Source organism: Poecilia formosa, unplaced genomic scaffold (assembly GCF_000485575.1).
Source record: "Poecilia formosa unplaced genomic scaffold, Poecilia_formosa-5.1.2 Scaffold22, whole genome shotgun sequence".
NCBI lineage: Eukaryota > Metazoa > Chordata > Actinopteri > Cyprinodontiformes > Poeciliidae > Poecilia > Poecilia formosa.
The window spans coordinates 268744-289206 of record NW_006799961.1 but is presented as its reverse complement, the minus strand read 5'-3'; the positions used below and the strand labels follow the sequence as shown (position 1 = coordinate 289206).

General features: G+C 39.6%; 1 protein-coding gene across 3 annotated transcripts in view; it reads right to left on the bottom strand.

Moving 5' to 3' along the window:
• LOC103135213 (semaphorin-5A) overlaps positions 1 to 20463 on the bottom strand; it is a 119375-nt gene that overhangs the window by 27424 nt on the left and 71488 nt on the right. For all 3 annotated transcript variants that reach the window (XM_016669342.1, XM_016669341.1, XM_016669344.1), the window contains exons 5-8: positions 14024 to 14086; positions 8797 to 8895; positions 1996 to 2209; positions 28 to 313 (exon numbers count right to left, since the gene is read on the bottom strand). In XM_016669342.1, coding sequence (XP_016524828.1) covers positions 28 to 313; positions 1996 to 2209; positions 8797 to 8895; positions 14024 to 14086 — 662 coding nt within the window. The remainder of the gene's footprint in view (positions 1 to 27; positions 314 to 1995; positions 2210 to 8796; positions 8896 to 14023; positions 14087 to 20463) is intronic.

Sequence of the window (20463 nt, the reverse complement as noted above, 5' to 3'; positions counted from 1 at the left end):
AGAATTTGGTCATGCAACATCACTTACACATTAGTTGTAAAAATGCCATAGAGCAGCTCCAGCTCAGGCAGGTAGAAGGTGCCCTGCAGCTCGTTGTAGTTGAAGGGAATTTCTCCTGGCCTGGAGCAGTTCAGCCTGGCTTTCATGAAGGTGGTCCACGTATCCTCCAGCAGGAAGCGGCCACCGATGTCATTCTTGCAAACACGTCCGGCTCGGGAAAACACGGTCCTGCCGCAGTCATGCTCCACCGCGTTTTCTCGGAAGAAGAAGTAAGTGAAGTTGCCGATGTCATAGGAGGAGACGAAATTTGGCTCTGTTGAAAAAGCGGCGGCAAAAATGAACTGGACAGGAAAAAAAAAAAAAAAAACCGACCCAGAAAGAAAACTCGATGACAGCCAGGGAAAAAAAGGAAAGATGAAGTGCAGACAGATGAAGAAAAATACAGACAGAAATATATTTAAGGCTGTGGGAGGTGAATGGAGTGGGAGAGCGATAGGCTACGCATTATGACTGATTGGCTCATAGTGTGTGTGAGCGTGCATGCGGCCCACACAACAGCAGGTGATCAGGATTAATAACTACAGGCTATGTTATTAATGGCTTTGTGTTGTAATAAGAAAGCTCATTTTTCACTCCCCAAACCTAAAGGTTAGGCTGAGAAATGACCAAAACAGGTGGAGGGTAATAGCTCTCACCCTATCTGAAACATGCAACCTCCATGACACGGCTACAGCTAAAGCGTTCATCTTTATGTATGACATTACTGGATCTAAAATGCGCACTTTATTCTTTCTGACGGTGATTTAATTCGGCTTTAAAGGAAAATGCGCCCCCCCTTTTTCCTCTCTTCCTCCATCTCATTTTTGCCCTTTTCTTCTCTGCACCTTCAGAGGGCAGCGCAGGGGGAGATGTAGGAAGAAAATCAATTCCCCATAAAATTAGTTATTAAGCCTTCTCCCAGAAGGTGGCTGCCAAGCAAGGTATGAGGTAGTTTTAAATTTGTTTTTTCAATTTAGCTTAAATGTGAATCAGGGAAAAAGTCACTCGCAGCCAAGATACTGATTGACCTGCTCCTGTGTAGGATGGACATCTTAAGCTATTTGAAGTTCCCCAATCTGCTCTACGATGTCTTTTAGCTTTAAGGGGGGGAAAACACCATTGATTTTTCTGGACTTCAAACTTGAGTTCTCCTTAAAGAAAAGGTAAGGTGTTTATGTTTTAAACCACACACAGATTTTCTTGCCGACATGAAACTCTAGAAACATTTTGTTTAACCGTTAAACGGCAAGTGAATATTATCGTTCAGAGCAGTATTTGCTTTGCACGGGGCTGATTACTAAAAGGTTTCTTGGAGAATAAAATCTTACAGATGCTTGTGGCTGTGAGTCTGATGAAAACACACCGACTCTCCTCTTGCAGTGCAAATATTTCAAGCATCGTAGTGACATTTCAAGCATCGTAGTGACATATGTATTCAGTGTAACCCTTCAAATATCTTTGAATAATGTCGCTCTTACATAGCCAGCCCCTTGTCCTACGCTATTTGTTTCATACAGAGGGTCTGAGGTTTTAAATTTTACCCAGTTGCTAGCGTTTGCCCATGATGAAGCTTACCGGAAGTTGCCTTCGCTGTAAGCAACCGTACTCCATTTGTGGAGAGCGAAGGTTCCGATCCAAACGAGGCGGCTGTTAATGTTTCTTTAATATTTGGAAGCGTGGCCGACATCGACCGAACAGCTTTGTTTACTTCCCTCCACTGCCATTGCTAAACTACATGCAGAAAATCGACGTCGTCATTGACAACGTCTGCTTCTGTTCGCTGATTGACCCGGTCAAAAATAAACCGGCGAAAATCTGAGGCAAGTGGGGGAAGCCCAGAATGTGCCGGAAGCGAGGATCATTTTTGAGCAGAATTGCACAGGCAGGCAATGGCACAGGCTAGTTTTTACACGTATGTACACGAAATATAGCAATTAGCTGCCGTTTACTGCCTACCGTTTAGCCACTTGGAGTTGTACTGGGCAGTGCGTAATGGCGGCAGTCCGCCAAGGCTGCGGTAGATGGCCGGGTCTCGTCCAGAGAAGTCCATGGCGGTGGCGGCGTAGAGCTCTCCGCTGGACGTGATGAGGGCTGTGGAGTTGTGCAGGGGGTTGTAGGGACACCGAGCCATCCCGCTGATCTGATCGTGGATCTCGGTCAGGTTCGTCAGCTGTAATATAGTGGAAAGTCAGGCTAAAGTGGGAGTTCAAGAACAAAATACTGACGAGAATAAACTGTCTCTGTGTTACTACAGAGTGGGTTTCCTTTTATTTGCAACATGAAGAAAACGACCTCCTCCCTAATTTGCACAGTTTGCTAAAAGATATATAAAGGCAATATATCCCAACCCTAATTTAGCTAATTTAGTTGTGTTAAGAAAGAAATTATTTTTACAAGATTGCATGTAATAAATGTATTTGCAACACAGCTGTTAATACTTTGTAACACTTGATATTCCCCTAAGATTTGCTGTAGCCATTCAAAATGCTATATTCCTTATGCTGTCTTTTCGTCTGCTCATCTCATCCCACAGGCTTTTGGTAGGCTTGCAGAATGTCTTGCCCTTAGAAGAGGCTTCATATTTTCTCTGCGCATATGTTTCGGATTCCAGTGATGACTCAATTTATGTTTTACGGCAGATACCATCCACGTTTTCTTTGAAATAACCTGGTCTTGGTCATGGAAAAGGAACAAAGGAGACAACGGAAACGTTAGAACTTTTCCGTATGCTGCAGTTTATTTAATGTCTGCACAGGCTATGTCTGCCTACTACGGTGCCTTTTTTTTATGTCCCCTTGTGAAATGTACAATATAGACAATTAGCAAATGTCCTCATGTTTGCTACTTTCCTCAAAATTTGGAAGATAACTCAGAACTGCACTCTAATGGCCAGATTTAAAACAACCTTTGTTAACATGCCTTGGTGAGCCAAAGTTGTTACTCTTTAAATAGTGGTTTTTTATTGTTTATTTTTTATCTCTTACAATCGACATCCTGCATGATGGGCGCGGTTGCAGGGTAAACTCGGGTCCTCGAGCAGCTGTGTGAATCACCATTGTTGTTTAAAATGTTTTAATTATTGTTCCTACTGAAGACATGGGCAACACTGGGCAAATAACTATTTTCTTGTAATCATTCCACGACTTTGGGAGATAAACGCACATCTGCTCTTCTTTAACGGCATGCACTTTTGTCCTTTTCATTTTCAAATGCAGTTGCACCCAGACACACTCTAATTCAAAGAGAAAGGTAAAGTAAGAATCACAAGAAATACTTTTAGAAAGTTTATTTTATAGAAATTGTTACCCAAAGACTGGAAACGGTTACTTCTTAGGTGAGATTCCATCCTCCAATTGAATAAATTAACTAAAATTAAGGTCTGGATTTTACTTTTATTTTTAGTAATACTACTGCAATAAAAGGTCCAATATCTTACGGTTTTCAAATATCTTTACCGCAGCTACGAACAATTGCTGTTGGTGCTGTATCACGCAGCAGCAGGCACTAAAGTAAGCATAGTGATGTAGGACAACAGCAACAATATATAGGACAAAGCATCAAAGGGCAACATTAAAATGCAAATCAAAGAAGTGTGCAGCTGTGTTGTTTGCTCCTGCCAATATGCAAATAGCACACGCAGCAAAAAATACCTCATCTCATGACATTTTGCTTTGTTTACATCTACTGTGAAGCACACAACAACACGTACAACCAGAACCTTCAGAAGCAAGGAGCATAATTAGAGAGCACATTCAGAATAATCAGCGTCGTAAAACACACAAGCACAACAGCTGCTTTTTAGTCTAATGGTAAGAAACCACCTGTTCAGGACCAACAGAATTCATCTTGGCTGAAGTGCTTTAATGGTTTGGTTTCTGGTGTCTCTACAGAACAACCAGCTGTTCGTCAACATGGAACATTGCTAAACCACATCTTTGAGTTGCCACTCCGAGTTACAGAAAAGGCTTGATGAGCGATGAACTGCTCCACTGCATTTCGCCTTTGAATATAAAGCCAAATCCAAGGTCCCGCTTTTTAAAAATACTTTACGGCTTGACCTTGGCTTATCCCTGACACGCTGGACTGGTTGCTGAAGAGCCATAGCACATGGCTCTGCAAGTGCGCTCTGGAAAGGGAAAAGGAGAATTGCAATTTTCCAATCTAAGATGTAATTATATTTTATGGTGCAAAAGCAAAACGGCATGCAGGATTTATGTCATGACATGTGCACTTTCAATATTCATCGAAGTTCCCATGGCAAATGAGTAAATCAAGATGGTAGGGTTAAGGTGAATTCAGAGCAATGTGTTTAGAGGAACCAGGCAGCGACTTTTGCCAATGTCCTAGAGCCTGTCGATTTGGATAAAAAAAAAAAAAAGTCCTATCTGCTCTCTAATGCCAACCCAAACCACAACAGAGAAGCGACCCTGTGTGAGCTTTGCCAGTCTGAGGTGAAAGCCTGGTATTGACACGGCTGATTCCGTTGGCAGGAGTCATTTTATTAGGTCAGCTGGGTCATTGAGAAAAAGAAGAGAAGGAGGAATAAATAGATGGCAAAGAAGCCGTTTCATTTTGAAGGAAGGGAAGTGAAAGTCGTCCCTGTATAGAGCAAGCAGCTGCAGGGCTTGGACGCTCTAGGGACTTTTGTGGAAGGAGATGGATCACAGCTTGTAAAGAAGAACCATCGACTCTTTGAATAATTCTTAAAAGAATGAGAAACCCAACAGTCAGAGTAAGAGTTTTCACCTGCTAAATATGGCAAGGAAGCTATCTGCTGGCTTGGGCTTGCATAGTTCAGACCTGGTAATTGACAGGGCGACCAATAATTTGCAGTAAACTTAATCAACATTAGAAATGCAGAGAGGAGCTGGATAGTGAACAGAACCGGACGAAAACACGTTCTGATTTATAAAACCATGTGCATGCAAACCATTAAGCAATTTTCCTCCATAAATCACAGCTGTACCTAAGAGTTTGTGCACAAGGTCCCGCCTCAGGTTCTGCCCTCTACATGCCCTCGACCACAAATGGTCAATGCGAAGCACCTCGTGAATGACAGTGTTAATTTAAATGAGCCAGCTTATCACGTTATTTCATTATTAACAATAGCAATGATGAGGAAACGAGGGGAAAAAAAAAAAATCACAATTTCACAGAGGCAGAAAGCCATGAAAGTGAGTGAGGTGGAGAGGCAGAAACATATCTTTTCCGGTAGCCACAGTGACGTGAAATAAAGTTTACTCGCTGCCACTGGCGTTTTAAGAGGCCCCTGGCACGCTCCACAGTTGAGCGCTCACGGGTGTGAGTATTATTAAAGCACCTCCTCTGTACTCTGAACGTTTTGAAACGAGGTAGGAGCCAGCACCTGAGGGAAGTACCCACTGTCCTCTGCAGGTTATAGTAGAAGAGTGCATCAGGCCCCAATAGTTAGCATTCCACAAATTAAATTTCCCTGCACTTCCCAAAGTGCAGGGAAATCTGATGTATGGACTGGCCATGCTAACAATGTAGACAAATGTCTCTTATTTGCAAATTTATTATGAGAAGTTTGCGAGGAGGAGATTTGCTGAATTTCTGATTGTAGAAGCATTCACTTTGACATTAACAATATCAACTTTGAACTGTAGGCCCTGTACTAACTTTTCAGAGGTTTTGGAGAACTCTTTTAGCGCCTTGTTGTCTGTTCTCAGGTTGTCATTGAGACCTGAGAATTGGTGGTTGTTGTGAATGTCCTCAAAGTGTTTACTATGTCTCATACTGTGGAATGGATGACTTGAAATTCATTTGACACATCCAGACATTGGCTGCTGTAACTTCTTTCTAATGGCCACAGAAACTCTTTCAAGCTCGCCGTAATGATCATGTCTACTTGAGTCAGGAGCTCACCAAAATAAATGTCTGGGGTTCAAACTTGGCGAATCTCCTTGAACTAGTGAGAAGCAGGCGTCTTATCATGTGCACTTGGTACAATTAGCCTTTGTGTAATTTTAGCCACTTTATGTGGAAATAAATGTGGGATATCGGAATCATCTCAAATTAAGTCATTGGCAGATCAAAGCTAAAAAAAACAACAACAAAAAACTAAAAATTTGATGTGTGTCTCTCTAGTAGCGATAGGTATTTGACAAATAAATATAGTTTAATCAAAATCAGTCATGAGGTGCACCTTATTGCCAACGCACCATTTCTTATTCTATACCTTACAGTCTGTCTTAGGCCTCTCTAGTTTTCTGTTAAATTATTGATACTCATGCCACTCTCTGTTCATCGTCACAGCTGATAAAAAACCTGTGTGAGCGGCGTTCTATTGATGCCGACGTTCCTGACCCATGTTTCAAATTAACGAACATTCAGCTCGTAAATATGACAGCTCCTAAAGAAATACAGCTGTAATAATGTCATGGCATTTCAACTATATGTGTTTTCACAGCAGTAAACAGTCATTATGAGATTCTGACCTTTGAATTCAGTGCTTTAGGACCAAAACAAATGTCATCTCAGTTGTAAACTCCTGCCCAGTCTTCTTCTAAGAGTGAAATGCAGATTGGCGATGTGGTCATATCACTGTTATAAGGTAAAAAGTAGTCTGACATTTTAAAAGTTCAGCTACACTTGACTCCAGGGGCATATGTCACCAGAAGTAGTCTCCTAGATATTTTAGTCACCTTATAAAATGTATATTTTTTTTATAACTGTAGTGAGTGAACAAACGCAGAAGACATGGCTGACCTCAGTGCAGCCTGCTGAATTCAAAGTGAGAAGTTTCACCAAAAATAGTTCTAATGTTTAAGATCAGCTCCCTGGGAGCCAAAGGGGAATGAGTCATCTCAATGTAATAGGAGAAAGAAGGAGTGCACAAAAAGTAATGAAACAAAAAAACAGAAGCTAAATAAATTTCAATGACTTTTCAGAAGGGTCAACAAGTGTTTACACGGAGCCCAGTGCCAGCATTAACAAGAGTAATGAGCTTAACATTTTGATTGAGATGCTAAACAAGTTTGGGGTAACATTAATTCCGGAAATCAGGGCCCTTAATAGGATTCATTTTTATAATTAGTCAGCACGCCCGGCTGCACAATGGGAGCTTGAACAGGGAATGCTGAGGTGTCATTCTCCCGACTCACCTTGATTAAATAAGTTGATCAACCTGACCTTTCCCTCAAACAATGTCACATCATTAAAATAACAACCCAGTCTTCAAATTTGCATTGTTCACATGCCCGTCATAATGCTGCTATTTTATGCTAACGATTTCTCAAAGTGCGTGCTTTGTAGCGGCTGCCAGCTTCTTTTGAGGCGGCAGCCGCGGCCCCCTCGCGTTGACGCGAGGGAGTTGATGCACTTGACCAACCTGCAAGGTTATGATTATCAATGAAGAAAAAATGCATAACGGTTAAAAAGCTGGAATGCTATCCAAAGAAGATATGGTTAACCAGTTTGACTACAATTCAGAGAACAGCTTCTTGACCAGTTGTCTTCAACGTTAAAACGGTTGAAGACAAGCATCATTGTTTTAATGTTATTTTCTGTCCTCTGAGAATATGGTGCCAATTTGGAGATTTAGAAAACACAAAATAAACAGTATATATTGTGTCTTCACAAGCATTCAATAGTTTGATCTGGTGGAAAACAGATTTGGAAACGAGTGTTTCTTCCGCTTTCATTTGTTTTTACTTAAGTAGGCTTTACTTTTTTACTCTTGGGTATTTTTTTTTTTTTAATTACTATCAGTGCTGCCCTGACTTGAGTGTAATTTTTGGCTACTCTTTCCACTAGTGGAGAGACTTTGCTGATGTAAGAGTCTCACAGAATGCCTTGGCAGGTTCTCTGCTGTTTAATTGTGCAGTAAAAAGTGTCACATTATCAAAAATCTCATTCTTATGTTTACTGACAATTTATGGATTGAATAAATGTGCAGTTAAGAGTTGTGTCTTTTAAAAGTGGACTGCAAACATATGTTTTTAGATATGTTTTTCTTTAAAGAGGATACATACATTTGTTCTGCTGCTTAGTTTTTTATATAATTGTCAAATCTGTGTTTGCTATTTTAGACATTTCCTCAAATGAAAAAAAAAAAACATAATTAAAAATTTCAAATTAGCAAGCCTAGTTGTCTTTGACTATGCAAGGCAAATTGAGGAAGGATAATTTTTCTAAGCTTAGAAAAGGTCAGTGCTATAAAGAAATTCAATTTACAGTCCAACTGGTTGAGATTGTAGTGCTAAAAAGTAAAGAATTAACAAGGACATTATCATTTACCATATCTGTGGACCCTATCACCATTATATACACCATGATATGCCATTATATATCTGTATTTCAGTCAAGAAAGTGCAGAACGTCTGCAGAACTATAATGTCATATTTATTTTGTGTTGTTGAGGCACTTCTCTTTATGTGCAAAAAAAAAAAAAAGCTTAGTACACATGCTGCTTTGTGTAAACTACACAGATGGCAGATGGGCGCAACTAAAAATATTATTAGTCTAAGCTTCAACTTTATCTAAAACTGTTAAAAGCTGCAGTTATTCATCAAGTTGTTTTTGTGAAGTGTTTATGTTAATATTGAAACTTTACTCCATCCAGCATTGTAAAAAATAATGTTGCAAATGTTAGGCAAAAAACAATATGACAGTAAAAACACAGCCTCTTTCAGTTTCTGTCAAACTCGTGGATGGTTATGTATGCATTGAAAAAGGGGTTTGGATTGCAAATTGCAGGCTCTGTAAACAGCATTGTGGATGTTATGATGCTCATACCGTTCGATTGGTGCAGATCGGTGTGAATGCATTGGTTCCACAGGTAAACAGCCTGTTCCCATTAACCAGCAGCACTCTAATGTAGTTCTGGCACTCCTCCTGCAGAAACGCACAGGCAAAAAAATAAAAAGAAAACATATATAGCAGTTACTAACAGTTCCATTATCTATCCACTGGCAAGCAGCAGCATTAGGCAGAAGGGGCCAAATTACACTTTATGCCAATAAATAAGAAAAGCACCTGCATCAACAGGAGGGCTGCTCCGAAACGTGGCCAACTTACACAGAGTCAAATCAAGGCTAATGTCTGCATGACTTAGCCATGTCACATCCTAATTCAGTGGGGATCAGATTTGGAGAGGGATCTCAACACGGCGGAGACCAGATAAATGCAACAGGTGTTGGAGAGGGCCACTCAGAATTAGTTTAGAAAATTGCCTTGGCTTTGTTGACTGGTCAGAAAGTGAAATGAAAATGTCGCCTCTCATACACTTCATTCAATCATCCTTTCTTTTTAGCCCCGCTCCCCACCACAATCAATTCAAACCACTTTTCTCCAAATTAGAGTGAAGTACACACTCATCAGCCTTTTCTTGGCTCCTTACTCTTGTGGGAATTCCTTCCTGGGTTTCAAGCAAAACTACTCGGCTCTCGGTCAGAAGCTCACAAAAACCAGAGTAGAACTGACAGAGTGAAAGATTGATTGAATGATAGATCGGCGCTCAATGTTATGAACTTTCAATGTAAAGGTCAGGCATTCATGAGGGCTTGCAGGTGATTTCCATCAACTAAAGTCAACCTGTGGTAAATGTAAAGGTGGTCTGCATTTACTTCATGAAGTGGCAATTTTTTTTTTCTCACAGGCCAAAAAATAAATAAACCTGTAGGGTTCTCTCCGTCTAACAGGGGCCCTGGTCACAGGTAAAGGGCTCTTGTAAAAGTTTAAACCCTTGTAAATCTGCTATTGTTTCAGCCACTGCAGCAACCCTCACCCACCCCTCTTTTCACTCTTAAGGGTCTGATTTAGGAGTGTAGGCTGGCATAGGAAAGGGAATTTATTTTCCCCAAACAACATGAACACCAACACCTGGAACTACTTGTTTCCCAACCCTCAACACTTCCAAGTATTCAAGGTGACCACGTATATGCCGTTAAAACAAAAGATGTGTTCATGAGCAGCACATTTACAAGCCTACAGGGGCTTATTAAAGCCTTATCCTCAAAAAGTATAAATGTTTGAGTAATACTTCACATGTTACATATGCATTACATGTTACTCTGTGTATTTTTTATTAATTTGTTTAACATGGGTTATAGTTCGTAGAAGATTAGAGAATTTCATTGGAGTATTGCATAACTAACCCATGGTATGGCCACAATAATTATAGGTAAGGCTGCTGTCTCGTTCTGCAACGTCACTGAAAAACATACAGTAATTCAAATCATTTCTAAAAATTATCTACAGGTCTAATTAGTTGCAACTTATAATGCAGTGCAGTCAACTCAGTTTATCATAGCAAATGATAAAAAAAAAAGTTCTGTGAGGAAGCCCAGCAGACTGCACCCAGTGTCTGTGTAAAGAAGAAAAAAAAATCACTATTAGAGAATCTATCAGTTAACACAATTTTGTATACAAACATATTAATGAACAGTTTAGGGGAAAGAAAAGGTGTGGACCACAGCCCTGAGAAGATCTTGTAGCAAAGCCCATTCAAACGTTTGGTAAGGCATGGACTGTGGTTGGAGTCAGAACTTTAAGAGCCACCACACAGAGGCATCGAGGAAATGGCATGATGTTTGCGTCGGGATAACTCTGTCGTCAAGAGGCATTTTCAGAACCATAAACTGATCTCGGTCCAAAGTGTTTTTTCAGAGGAAAGTACATTTTACCCTTTAGTGGGAAATCAAGAGTCTAGGGAGAGTCTGGGGGCTTTGTACAGGCACCGTTGCTTGGAGTCCAGTGTGTTCAATGTGAGGTTTCCACACTCACTGATGATTTAGGTCATCTGCTGGTTTGCTGAGCTTTATAAAGTCCAAACCTTCTATTAATAAATGTCAGAGCGCTTGATGGTGTCTTCTGCAAAGGCGCTACCTTTATAACGCAGTGCTGGAGACGGCCACTCAGAATTGAGCTTTTTTCCTGCCACTTCAGTCGCGACAAAGTCTGACTGCCTTCACACCTTGATGCAAGGAATAATGCAAAATCAGCCCCACATAATTGAATAGTACATTACACCTAAAAAACAAAAAAACAAAAAACAAAAAAAACAAACTCTGTATTGAGTTCTGTACTGAAAATAAAAAATATTTTCATTTTTTTTAAGCATGTCATCATTGCAGGAAAATAGAAATAAATTCTTAAAATATATCCCTATATAACTAATGCGTTTCACAATTTAAATGGAATTACTAATGGAAATTAACTTTTTGAGGATATTTAAATTTATTGCAATGCCCCTGAACTCGGGGTGTTTGTGCAGCTGGATGTGATCTATAAACTTGTGTGAGGAGGTGTGGGTGTTTGCGGGTGGGTTGAAAAATAAGGACCTACATTTTTGAATTCTTCTCCGCAGTTTCTTCCTAATTTAGTAATGGGAATAATTATGATTTTGACAGCATCCACTGCTTGGCTTTATTGTGACAGCTTCCTGACAAACTTTCCACATCTGTAGAGCAAAACAAAAGCATTTATGCTGGTTCTCACAACACAACAGAAACAGCAAACAAGGTGATTTAACTCTGCTTTCTTATCTTAGCTGAAATAAATCAAACACAGAACCGAGGCGCAGACGCATGTATTAGGGACAAAAAAAAAAAAAACAAAAACAAAAAAACAACCTAAAATCACCGGTAAATTCTCCCAAAAACACAGGGATGGGATCTGCGTAACAGCTTAATTTATGGTATATTGATGTGCATTGAGGGAGGTAATAAACCACAGAAAGCCCTGTCAACTGCTGGAGGGGGGAAAAATGCTATTCTTAGTGTACATCACAGCAACTGATCCTCAGAAGAGAACACAGAGTAAAACAATGCTGCCCTGCCAGACTGTAGCGACTCCCGAGGACTGAGGTAGCTTTGGTCTGTAATTCACTTCGACGATCATGTGCTGGGCAGCCTGTGCATGCCTATTATGGGTCCCTGACCACCTTTCACTGGAGGATAAATACACAGCGGCAGACGCACATAAGAATCAGGGCTGAGCAGTTCACCTACAAGTCAAATTCAGCTCAAACAGACATCTGTTGTATAGAGAAGGCTATACCATCAGGCCACATACTAAAATATAGGCTGCAAAGAAAGGAGTAAAACAATAGGAACTCCCTTTGTACAAAAGCCTATAAATAAATGTTTAAGTATAGTAAGGGAACGTTTCACTGTAGTGAGCAGATTTAAAACCACTCAAGCTCCAACGGCGTCCATATATTAAGGGTGGATAAAGTGAATCCAGTTGCTTTCAAGTCCTAACATGTTTAATTCCTATATTGTAGTTTTATTTTTAGCCTGCAATTTTAGAAAGTCCTTAGCAATGGATGACTTTTGGGCTGAAGTTTGAAAGAATAAGGTTTTTATTTCGACATGATGTGAAAGAAAAGGGAAATACTAAATACAAAAGAAAATAATAACAAAGATTAGTTTTATTTAGAAAGCTATATACAACTTTGATAAGGGCAATATTGCATGTTAGAAAAAGTAAGTGACATTGTATTTGTTCAGCTCCTTTTAAATGGGGCCACATGTGCAAGGAAAACACATCTGGGTGTTAAATAGCAGAGCTGGATGTGGGTTCCGCCCATGAATGACTTGCCAAGTCCTCCCTGCTGAAGCTAAACAGCTTATCTCCCTATGCACCCTTGCTTGGTGTCATCTGTCGAATTAAATGATTGGAGTCTGAGGAGAAAGGACATGCTGTCAGTTTAACAATTTATTTATTTAACAAACAGGCAGGCTCTGTACCCAGTCTGGATAGGAGAACAGTAGACTACCATGACAGCCTGGCAGGTCATCCTAATGATGGTCACCAGCTTGTTCACACAATGTTGTTGGCTAGCGCTACGTTTCTTAACTGGTATTTGTTGCAAGTCAGTCGTCGTGGTTGTACTGGCCACTCTGGGATGAACACGACACCTAAGCCGATCGCACAAGTCTTTCGCGGAGGTAAGGCCAAGACTGCAAGCGAGCCGCTTCATCCTCTTCACTCCCAAATTGTGGAGGCAGCCTCTGATGAGCCCTGCTCTGTAGGGGTGAGCGTAGGGATTTTTAAAGGATTTTAAGGGAAGCGTTTGGTCCCAGGATGTGGAGATCTGCAAATGCCACTGGTTTCAGAGTCTTATCTTGACGTCTGTGTGTATTGAGATTATCTCCAGCGTTATCAGTCCTTGTTTTAGCAGTTAGCAAGACGCCATTACACGTTCTCACTGTGTCTACCGAAAGGTATCTGGCATTTCTTCAGACTATTTGGTTTTTCATGGCCGCAACCCATATGCTCAACTCTGCTGATTGCTGATAAGTTCACAAAGGCCTTTTTCCTTATACGTGTGGAGGAAATAAACTTTTAAATAATAAGACTTCTTTTATATACATATTACCATGAAGCACTGTCACACTTTTTATATACTGGGTATGATGAAGACGTTGCTAGTCCAGGGTGTAATTTCATGTAAGAGCCAAATGTGGTCCCAGTGTGTGTTTTTTTAATTATCATACATCTGTAAAGCCAATGATACATGAATGATCAGAGCCAAAGAGCAAATGCTATTTGTCAGTGTTAACTGTTAAACACTAGATTTGTTTGACTAACAGTATGTAGGTGTTGTGATTTTATTTTAAATTACTGTTTAAAGCATTGTCCTTTATTTGGTAGTTCTGCAAATAGGAAAGAGGGTAGAGAGTGAAAAAGGGAAAACAAGGAGTAAATATATTTAAGTTTAGATTCAATAGCATGCTTGAACACTTTAGATAATTAAGTTATTTAAAGACTGTATAAAATTAGTATCTACCCGTCATGCAAAGTAAAGTTTATTTTACAATTGATCGTAGAAAGGAGCAGATTAGCATCCCTTTAACTCAATTACCTTGTTGGTTCTGAAGATGCAAATTGAGCCAAGGCCATCAAGTAATTTCTGGTGCAAAATCGTATGTTTCTTTTTTGCAAACAACAATGAAAACTTGTTTTTCTCGTCATGTGTCTGGAAAAGCAATAGAAGAGAGTGTTCATGCAAACTCACCTCGGATTTTCCACGGCTGAAGCAGGCTCCCTTGGTGAACTCATCACAGTGCCATTCAGCCTCCTGGAGAGACAGAGTAAAGCAGTGTAAAAAGCTCCCAGAAAGCCATCAAGAAGAAGAAGCAAACGCCGAATGACTTGTCTACCTGAAGCAATACAAGAAAGACTCAGAGAACTCAAGCAAAACCTTTGACAATGCAGAGTTTCCACCCCATTTTTTTAAAAGCAGTTTGCTGCCATCAGATATTGAACACACAATGAAGAAACACAGTAATGACCGACAAAACCATTCGGCACCAACTTGACTCTAACTTGAGTCGAGTCAGATTGAGAGATTAAAGCCAGCAACAAACGCACCAGACATCATATCTCCAGTGTGGACTCTCTCAGACCAAAACACGTACGGTGGCATGAGTACACGACGCGTGTACGCAAACACAGAATCCAATTAAGGTGCATACCAAACAGAGACCTCAAGAAATGAGAGGCAAGAGTGTGTAAAGCCACATGTCAGCTTGATTTATGTGTGTGGGAAACGAAGGAATCCTAAAACATTACAGGCGGGTCCCCTGAGCCATTGTGTCATGGTGATGTACATGCATGTAAGAAATAGCAAGAAGACCCTACTTTAAATTTTAAAATAGGCAGGGAAAAAAGAAGAAGAAGATAAGAGTTTCTTTTCCCCTCAGAGGGAAAAGATGCAGGTTCTACCTTTTAATTTCAGTGTGACCTCTGAGAAGGGGGGGGTCTCCGTCATTGATAAAAATTCTTTCTTCGTGTAATAAGGGCTGGCCTTGGGAGAGCACTGGGCCACTGAGTCGCTCACCCTTGCGACAGGTGGAATTAGCCTTTACTGCCACCAGGTCTGTATGACTGGCAGAGAGAAGATTAGTTAACAGAAAACTTGGCTGGCTCTCGGTGTGGAGCTTAATTTGCAAAAATGTCTCCAAAAGCAATATATTCAAACTGTTTTCTGGCCAGAGAAATGTAACTTTCATTCTACAAGCCTGGCATCTGTGGAGCGCAAAAGCCAACCTGAGGAAATATATTAAGGCGAAATATCATCATCTTTTAGAGATAGGACATCCAAAGATCTATTTAAAATAAACAAATTAAAATCTGGATTATTACTGTTCTACAAAGCAGATAAGTATTTTTTGTTTGTTTAAAAGTGGGCTTTTCTGACTTTGAGCAAGTAATTTGACTTACATCTTTTAAAAGCAGGAAGGCATGACCGTATGTTGTGATGACGTCATCTCTGTTACAACCATTTAACAAAATGGAAAGGACACAAGTTGAGCATACTATCTCCATTCTTCACTACCTTCGGTTTGTGTTTTTTTGGATGCTTTTTGTTTGGTTATTTCTGTTATGCTTTTAGTTTAAATACAGCTATTGTTGGCTGCCATCCCAAACAGAAAAGTTGATGGCATATGCTGCTTGAATATCGATAAGCTGCTAGAGTATTTTAAGGCGATTTAATTTTACATTTACTTATAGCGTTTGCTTTAGACGGTACTTTTTTTTTTTTTTTTCCTGACAGGCCTTTACTTTCTGCCTCATTGGCCTTTGGGAGGCATGGAAGCTGCCGTATGTTCGCCGTCTCCCATAAACGCACACATAAGCAGCAACCAGAGCCTGTCCGGAGGGAGAAAGGCGCTCACGGTGTGTGTGTGTGTGTGTGTGTGTGTGTGTGTGGTACTATTCATGGAGATAAAATATGGCGCATTAATGGTAGCTGGCTTCTGGCTCGTCTGTTTCTCCTCTGTGTATGTGTCAGTTCATATTCCTGGGAGAAGCTGGCTATTCTGGGGGCAATGCAGACACAAAACAAACACACACACACACATCTTCGGCACAGGCAGCAAGAGCGTACACACACGGCACCATAGCCAGCCCCAGCTGAATTCAGTGTGGGCGCGGAAAGTGCTTTTGCTAATCGCAGGGGGCGGAAGAAAATCTGTTAATGGCCTGAAACCCAGCTCACTCGTGTTTGGTACAGAAATCAATCATAATCCAAAGTAAAGCTCCAACTTCAGATCACTGAAGTTAATGCGCCAACTTAATTCTCGTTGTTTGTTGAGTGATTATGTTATTCATCATATTCATCATCATTCATACACACTTCAGAACGTACGTTGAGAGATCCCACCATTGTCTCGCTGTGCCTTTAAGACATCAACGTTACAGTTACTAAGAGAGACGACCATAAACCTGTAAGTGGGGGACGTGTGCTGGCATCATTGACCACAAAAGCCGCCTAATCTGGCAGTCCCGGCACAAATGGTCCAAAGTACAGAATATAATCAAAGTAGCACAATGACTAGCAACGGGTCATTAAGAAACATTAAAATCTCATTAGCATGCTTTTGTTGAGCTGCTGTGCTTCTAAAATGAAGTTGTCTTGTAATGAAATGTATGTGGAATGTGCTGTGGCTAAATCTTAATAATCATTATGAGAAAGGTTTTTGAAAAGAGGATTCTTCTGTACCTTTTTGGCTTAGAATAAAGAGAAAGAAAACAAAAGCAAGGAACTGAATTTAGCAGAAAGATAAAAGCGAATTAGAGTTAGCAAATAAAACGCAGAAAGCAAGCTCTGTGAATACACCAAAAATAATAATAATGAAAAAAAAAAAAATGCAGGTTTAACCCATTACTGGGTTTTATGCTGTTGAAATAAAAGCTTGCGATTTTTACCAGTGATGTGGTTAGACAAGCTTGAGTTACATGAATTGTCAATGGTGGGGGTCAAGATCTACCTAAATTATCTCAGTTTTTCATCTAAATAACTATCCAATGGAAATAATAATGAGTACTTATTACTGCAACCCTCCAGGAACAACAAAGCTGAATGTTCGACACTGCTCACAAACTCTCAAAAGAATCATGCTTCAAAACCTGAACCTTGTCAAGGTATAAGCATTTATCAATGCTTTCTAAAAAAAAAAAAAAAAGACACTGCTTAGGTTAGTAGCATTGATTTTATCCATTACACCCGTGAGGCTCCACAAAAGTAGCATAAGAGTAGAAATTGAAACAAGTAGGCTGAAGACAAGAGGATTAAATCACCCAAGTACATCCTTTTTTTTCCCCTTTTGTTTTGGCTGGAGCACCAGTCCATCTATTAAGATGCTCTTCTATGAATCCTCTCAGGTGGCCACTCATTGGAGTGAAATAGTGCCCAAAAAGGCAATTATCCATCAAAATGACAAAAAAAAATTTACCGTAGACCTTTTTGTGATCATCACATATTGGCATTTTATATATTAAAAGCAACATATATATATGTGTTGCTTTTAACAACACATATATATATGTGTGTATATATATATGTGTATATATATACACATATATATATACACACATATATATATGTGTTGTTAAAAGCAACACATATATATATGTTGCTTTTAATATATAAAATGCCAATATGTGATGATCACAAAAAGGTCTACGGTAAATTTTTTTTTGTCATTTTGATGGATAATTGCCTTTTTGGGCACTATTTCACTCCAATGAGTGGCCACCTGAGAGGATTCATAGAAGAGCATCTTAATAGATGGACTGGTGCTCCAGCCAAAACAAAAGGGGAAAAAAAAGGATGTACTTGGGTGATTTAATCCTCTTGTCTTCAGCCTACTTGTTTCAATTTCTACTCTTATGCTACTTTTGTGGAGCCTCACGGGTGTAATGGATAAAATCAATGCTACTAACCTAAGCAGTGTCTTTTTTTTTTTTTTTTAGAAAGCATTGATAAATGCTTATAACTTTACAAGGTTCAGGTTTTGAAGCATGATTCTTTTGAGAGTTTGTGAGCAGTGTCGAACATTCAGCTTTGTTGTTCCTGGAGGGTTGCAGTAATAAGTACTCATTATTATTTCCATTGGATAGTTATTTAGATGAAAAACTGAGATAATTTAGGTAGATCTTGACCCCCACCATTGACAATTCATGTAACTCAAGCTTGTCTAACCACATCACTGGTAAAAAATTGCAAGCTTCTATTTCAACAGCATAAAACTCAGTAATGGGTTAAACCTGCATTTTTTTTTTTTTCATTATTATTATTTTTGGTGTATTCACAAAGCGTGCTTTCTGTGTTTTATTTGCTAACTCTAATTCGCTTTTATCTTTCTGCTAAATNATCAATTTATCAATTGATAAAATTTTATCAATTTTATCAATTGATAAAATTTTATCAATTTTATCAATTGATAAAATTTTATCAATTTTATCAATTGATAAAATTTTTATCAATTTTATCAATTGATAAAAATTTTTATCAATTGATAAAAATTGATAAAAATTTTTATCAATTTTTTTATAAAAATTGATAAAAAAAAATTTTATCAATTTTTTTTATCAAAAAATTGATAAAAATTTTTATCAATTTTTTTTACAAAAATTGATAAAAAAAATCTAGTAGAAAAATAGTCAGGCCATGTTCCTGATTCAAGGTGAAAATGAAGAAGTTTCCCAGAGGATACTTTAAACTTTTATGGTCAGAATTACAGAATACATCTCACTCAATACAAGTGCATCAAAAAAGTTTTATGTCATTTTTTTTCTAATAACCAGGAACGCCAAAGTGCTTTAAAATCTTTTTCAACAGATTGCTGACAATTCTGCCGCTGCATACGTTTTATCCGCTTGGCTAACAGAGGGGTTGGTTTAAAGCCTGGGTGATTATGTTACTGATCCTGTTGGTTGCCTCCATGAATTTCTACAGAAGAAGATTCATTCATTGAAAAACAACAGTCCAAACTCATTGTTTTATGGTACACTTGAACAATCGTCTTTCTGACACAAACTGTGTGTGTGTGTGTGCGTGTGTGAGCGAGAGAGAAGTTGGTGCAGTCTTTTCTTGTTTCAGAGAAGATGAATAAAAATTCTTGATATGTTTGGATGCTCCATGGTCTGCTGCGCTTTACTGTCCCCCTGCAATGGATTTAGTCATCAGAGATGGACTATTGTGCTCATTCCTCGCATATACTCACAAACTGAGGGGCCTATTGTCACCCACAAGGTGGGCGCATGAGAGAAAGAGCCAGAGTAGGCAGGCTTGAAGTTGAACAGAGGAAAGGACAGAAAAATGAAGAAAAAAAAAAAAATGGACAGACAAAACAAGAAAGATTGGAAAATAGAGTCCAGCCAGAAGAAGAAGAAGAAGAAGGGAGACTGTGTGGTCAGAGAGTAGTGAGACAGAGCAGCAAGTGAGGAGCTGAATTCCAAACCAGCAGTTTCCAGGCATGATACTGAATACACTTTGCATAAAGAGAGTCCAGAGAACAGACTCTCTGCTGACAGCTGTCTAGCTCTGTGAAATGACTGGCTGTGCTGCTGGGCGCGAGCCGGACAGGACGCCGAGAGGAAGAGCTGGACAAATCCTGTGGGGAGAATCTAATAAGGCTCATGACTACCTGATATTAGCTTTTGATCTGGTCGCATCATATTTACTATTCATACTGATGTCTGCTGATGTAAGCTGCTGAAAGATTTACACATGGAGTTGGTCTTGATGTTACTTTCTCTGCAAGCACGGCGGTCTGAGTCACTGCACTGTCATCAGAACAGCGCAAGTCAGTGTAGTTTTTCTCATCACCGCACCGAATGACATCCCTCTTGCTTAAAGATGGCATCATCGTATTACTTAATGCGCTGGCATCTGTGGCTCCAGTTGTTATTCCCTTTATGCGACTAAGTTAGTGCTCATATAATTGAATTAGCAATGTTTCCAGAGCAACGGAGGACAACTTCAGCTAGCTAATTATTATCAGGGCTAATTTTCTGGTTGACAAGCCGTAATCGCAAGAGACCAAACACTCGTGCATAAAATCCATCATGTTAGAAGAGGAAGAACCTTTGTTCTTTTCGCTTATTCCAGTAAGACAATGCACGAGGAGGTTGAGAAAGAAAGGGAGGCACAGTTTACATCTCTACTCTATCAGAGTAGCTGTTGCTAAGAAGAATATGCTGTGGGTAGTGTTTTTATGTGTAGAGTGCTGGCTGTGATGCCTGGAATCGATTTTCATTTTCCCCCCCCTGAACATTAGTACAGAGCCGCACTATTCCTGAGCTTATTTACTTAAGTGGTGCCACGGCGTTTCAATTGAAACTCAAGCTTATCATTTGCATCTTGTTTTAGTTTTGCATGGAACAAACTTGTTAATGTTGAAAGGGCCTCTCCACTGCTAATCAACAGAAACACGAGCTTCTTAATAGAAGCGGACCGAGATTTTCGCTTGTTAAGTGGAACCGGCTAGCTGGGAACTCAGGATCTGGGATCTTTTTCCAGCAAATGAATATAATAACCTCAACACTCCTTTGCGTTGAAGTTGTTGATGTAAGAAGAAGAACTCAAGGCTGTATTCAATTTCAATGAGGTCTTTAAAAATGAAGACTGTGAAGAAATTTGTTCAGAGTCCGACAAAGACAACTACA